Source organism: Triticum dicoccoides, unplaced genomic scaffold (genome assembly GCF_002162155.2).
Source record: "Triticum dicoccoides isolate Atlit2015 ecotype Zavitan unplaced genomic scaffold, WEW_v2.0 scaffold6015, whole genome shotgun sequence".
NCBI lineage: Eukaryota > Viridiplantae > Streptophyta > Magnoliopsida > Poales > Poaceae > Triticum > Triticum dicoccoides.
In genome coordinates, this window is record NW_021285274.1 from 1 (window position 1) to 4277 (window position 4277).

Below are 4277 nucleotides of genomic sequence, written 5' to 3' on the forward strand. Positions count from 1 at the left end.
GTCATGGTCCCTGGCGGTAACAAAAGAGTCAGATCTCAATTTTTTTTCAAACTAGGGTCAGATCTCGAATATGTTTGGAAAAAGGATCAAAACAGGAAATTTAGCCTCATCGGGATATGCAGAGGAGCGGCAAGGGGTGGAAGGAAGAAGAACATTTTTTTCGAAAAGGGAAGAAGAAGAACTTTTTTTTTTGCGGTGGAAGAAGAAGAACATTTGCCGTTAGATTTTTATAATCCAAAGGCGGAAAGATAAAGAAAATCGACCGAAAGTAAAATGATTTTCTGGTGCCTGACCTATATGTGCTCCCTAATTTGATGTATTATTTTTTGACGGAAACGTCTTTATGGCTAGCTTATTAATTTCAAATAACACTTACATTATCCATGAGAAAACGAGAGATCAAACTAGGGGATGAGTCCAACAACATGGTCAATGGATCAATATGTCCCTGTTAAGCAATCATATGAGCGACCATGCTTGGCTCTTTCTTACAATGTTAGAAAAGAACCTTCCTGAAGTCACCACATAACCGCCGACACTCTTCTACAATAGGGCCAATCACCATTACATGATCTACGTTGAGATTAAGAGCATCCACAACGATCAAATTATTCATATGCACGACGATAGAGCTACCTCCAATCAAGAGAGCGAGCTTCAAGCCCTCGGTTAGAGCAGCCACTTCAGCCGAAAAAGCGCCCACGACATGTTCTAGCTTCGCTGTTGGATTTTGGTGCTCCCTAATTTGGTGCATTTGTTTGTACGTAGCCCATGAAATTTGGATGGCGAATTGTGTTAGGGTCATTCATCGGATTCTTCGGGGCAGCATTTGGCAGCGTTGGTGGAGTAGGCGGAGGCGGGATCTTCGTTCCAATGCTAACGTTGATCATTGGCTTTGATCTGAAGTCATCAGCAGCGATGTCAAAATGTGAGGATACAATTCATTTATTGTGCTAGAACTTGTTTCTCATTGTTCAAGAAATATTGTCGTTCTTAATTTTTATATTCAGTTTGCAACGACTCCCTACATAATGGTCATTATTGTGGTATTTTGCATATTGTGACATTATATACCTCCATTCGTAAATAGATGATGTAATCTTCTTCCGTAGATAGATGATATTTTAGAGATGCACAATTTTTAATATGTTTGACCATTCCTTGTTGTATACTTAGTATATAGCATTTTGTACCATGAAAACATTTTTCGTGATAAATCTCACGGTACATTTCCACTTAATAATATAAATTTGTATACATAAGTTAACTTCTGATTTTTTTTACTACACGCTTTCTAGTAAGTCGGCATATTTACGGCTGGGTGTCGTAGCTTGTAATGTGGCTTGGTATGTTCTCCATATTTAGTGTAGAAACATCTGCTCAGATTTTTTTTAATCAAAGTCAAGTGAAACAATTTGAATTTTACCAATAAAGTGTGATCCTGATTTGAAATGACATCATTAGTCTTGAGAAGGTCAAAGTTACCTCTTGCTCTCCAGCAGGTAGATTATCGTATAGCAGTTAAGCATGGATTTGCTCAAATGTACTCCGTTGATCAATTGAACATGGATTTGCTCTTAACATCTATCATAATAATATAACAAGTGAAAATATGAAAACCATCACCAAAGAAGCATGTCCAAGGATGTTATTTTGTGATTGTTTCATTTTTCAAAAAGGAGGAGAAATCCCCCATTTCTAAGAATCTCTTCCCCAGGTATGATCACGGGAGCTACTGTTTCAACCGTGTATTGCAATCTCAAGCTGAAACACCCAACTTTGGACATGCCAATGATAGACTATGATCTAGCCCTCCTCATACAGCCCATGCTCATGATGGGGGTTAGCATTGGAGTTATTTGCAATGTGATATTCCCCGACTGGCTTGTCACGGTCCTCTTGATCATCCTCTTTCTAGGTTCTCAGTCTTTTCTTCAAACTGCCGATGACACTTTACCCTTTCTAGCAAGTAGCTGACTTCATAATGCATTTTAAATTGAAATTACAGTTACTTCGGTTAAATCTTTTCTGAAGGGTGTTGAAGCATGGAAGAAAGAGACGGTGATAAGAAGGGTTTGGTACATTTTTCGTACGTTTTTTTTGCGGTACCTATCTTTTAAGGATGCTAACATGTTACTCATTTCAGGAGGCAAAGGCAAAACAACTAGAGCAATCTAGTAAGATCAATACACTTATTCATCATTATTAACAAAATGTAGAAAATTCTTCATATTTTCTTGATTTACCAGATGAAGATACTAGATATACGCCACCGCCTACAGGACCCGATCCTGCATCTGACACAAAAAAAAACCCACAGATGAAGCGGTGATTTCCCCCCCTACCTAGCAGAGATATCAAGTACTATATATGTATAACACAAGAGCTCGCTTGATGATGTAAGTATCATTTTTTTAACCATATGTAGGTATCCATTTGGAAGAACATTTACTGGAAGGAGTTTGGCCTTCTGGCGTCCGTTTGGGTAGCATTCCTTACACTTCAAGTCACCAAGGTGATAAACTAATTCTCTGGTCTACTTCATGTTTTTTATGTCAATGTACATTTGTTTTTATATATAAGACATTGGGCTCCACGCTCTAATTCTTAGTTTTTTCCTACCTTATCTATTAAATATGAATAAGCAACCTGAATCTACACATGAGATATTGAAAATTGGAGAATACTACCAGAACCCGATATTAAATTCCAAATACCCTTTTGTGTATATCCTCGCCAGATAGGAATCAAGCAAATATGCCCTTTTTGTCTATTATATTTAGCCATGTGGCTATCATTATTAATTATTATGTAATAAAACTCGTGTTTTATACACAAAATCGTTTGCCAAGCCATGCCAATACAAGACTTAGTGCTTACACTTCCCTCACAAAATTTTAAAAATGTGGATTGGTCCTTATGGTGTCACAATGCCAGTGCAATTACAATAAAGCTAAAGTGCTTCGCACCAACCTTAACAAACAGTTTATCTGTCACACGTGTAAGTTGTAAATTTCAACAATAGCAAAATTTAGAAAGAGTGGTAATATTCCTTAGCTAACAAGATAACATGGTTTCATAATATTCAAGACAATGGAAAAGGATGGACATAATTTAAGGTGGGGTGAGCTCCTTCACTTGCCCAGCTCAGCCAACAGAAAGATGATCCAACATCCCAGACTACAAGACTGCTTCCTCACCGTTTCACTTCCCCTATCAGACGTAGGAACTCGACCTAGCCAGCGATGCATACATATATAATAAATTTTTGGTACAATATTAGGTAGCGCGGCTGCCCCACCTTATCCAATGGGGTGCTCCACCCGTGACTCTAGATAAATCAGGGTGACAGTCAAAGTTTTATCTTTTTATGGCCCAGTAAATCATTCGAGAATATAATACATGTTTGATAAAACAATAGCATGACAATGCATCACAAAATATTAGATCAAGGTGATCAAGGAGAGGTAAGATGCCTTTGTGATGATCTAGTCAACTTCTTTGTTATCTTGTCCTAGTTCAACATTGTCACCTACTTACCATAAAAGCAAACATAAGCAAATGTCGGGGGTTGGGTGCGACATATGCCAAAGGATGGCTTATCATGGTGGGGGCGAGTAGAACGTCGCCGGTGCCTGAAAACGGGATGAGGCGAAGACATGCACGCCGGCGAATCTTACCCAGCTTCAGGGCTCTCCGGGGAGATAATACCCCTACTGCTGCTCTGCGGGGTCTCCGCATGATCACTACGGCAAAGTGTTTACACGATTGCTCCTTGAGCTGTTTCCTGAAGGTAGGAGAAGGCAAGGCTAGCTCTCTCCTTCCTATATGGTCTGGTCTAGTGCTAATGGATTCCAACCCTTTACATGGGTGCCCTGGGGGTTTATATAGGCCTACCCCCCAGGGGTACAATGGTAATCCGGCTGGGCGCGGGCCCAGCCGTCAGTCTCTCTGGCCGCCATCTTATCCGCCTACTCCTGGGGCCCGCCGACTGGTGGGCCCCGCCGACTGGCTCGGTACGGAGCCGACAGGCCGCGTCCGCCGCGGGCGGGTCTTGCCGACTGCAGATTACTGTAGCCGTGCTTCTAATGACGCGGGCTCGGTCATGGGGTCGTGGGAACAGCTCCGCCATCTGGCGGGCGATCACTGTTGCCATTCCCTGTCACATCTGATTGATGGCGCGTGGGACCCGGGGGAGGAGCTAGTCGACTCCCGGGGGCCGACTCCCAACGAGTCCGATTGGTGGTGCACTTGCCGTCTTCTGGGGTCCCGCTGGC

At 41.7% G+C, this 4277-nt stretch overlaps 1 protein-coding gene across 1 annotated transcript; it reads left to right on the top strand.

The window, feature by feature from the left end:
* The first annotated feature begins 484 nt into the window (after positions 1-484).
* On the top strand, positions 485-3570 carry LOC119347194 (sulfite exporter TauE/SafE family protein 3-like). The gene is made up of 6 exons (XM_037616095.1): positions 485-928; positions 1718-1918; positions 2009-2073; positions 2147-2177; positions 2250-2328; positions 2429-3570. Exons 1-6 carry the CDS (start codon positions 772-774, stop codon positions 2487-2489), a joined length of 594 nt encoding a protein of 197 aa, XP_037471992.1. The 5' UTR covers positions 485-771; the 3' UTR covers positions 2490-3570.
* Positions 3571-4277: the final 707 nt, after the last annotated feature.

Coding starts and splice junctions, on each gene's coding strand:
- LOC119347194 (XM_037616095.1), top strand. CDS start 772: ATGAAATTTGGATGGCGAATTGTGTTAGGGTCATTCATCGGATTCTTC. Junction 929..1,717: donor ATCAGCAGCGATGTCAAAAT/GTGAGGATACAA, acceptor TCTCTTCCCCAG/GTATGATCACGGGAGCTACT. Junction 2,178..2,249: donor AAAACAACTAGAGCAATCTA/GTAAGATCAATA, acceptor TTGATTTACCAG/ATGAAGATACTAGATATACG.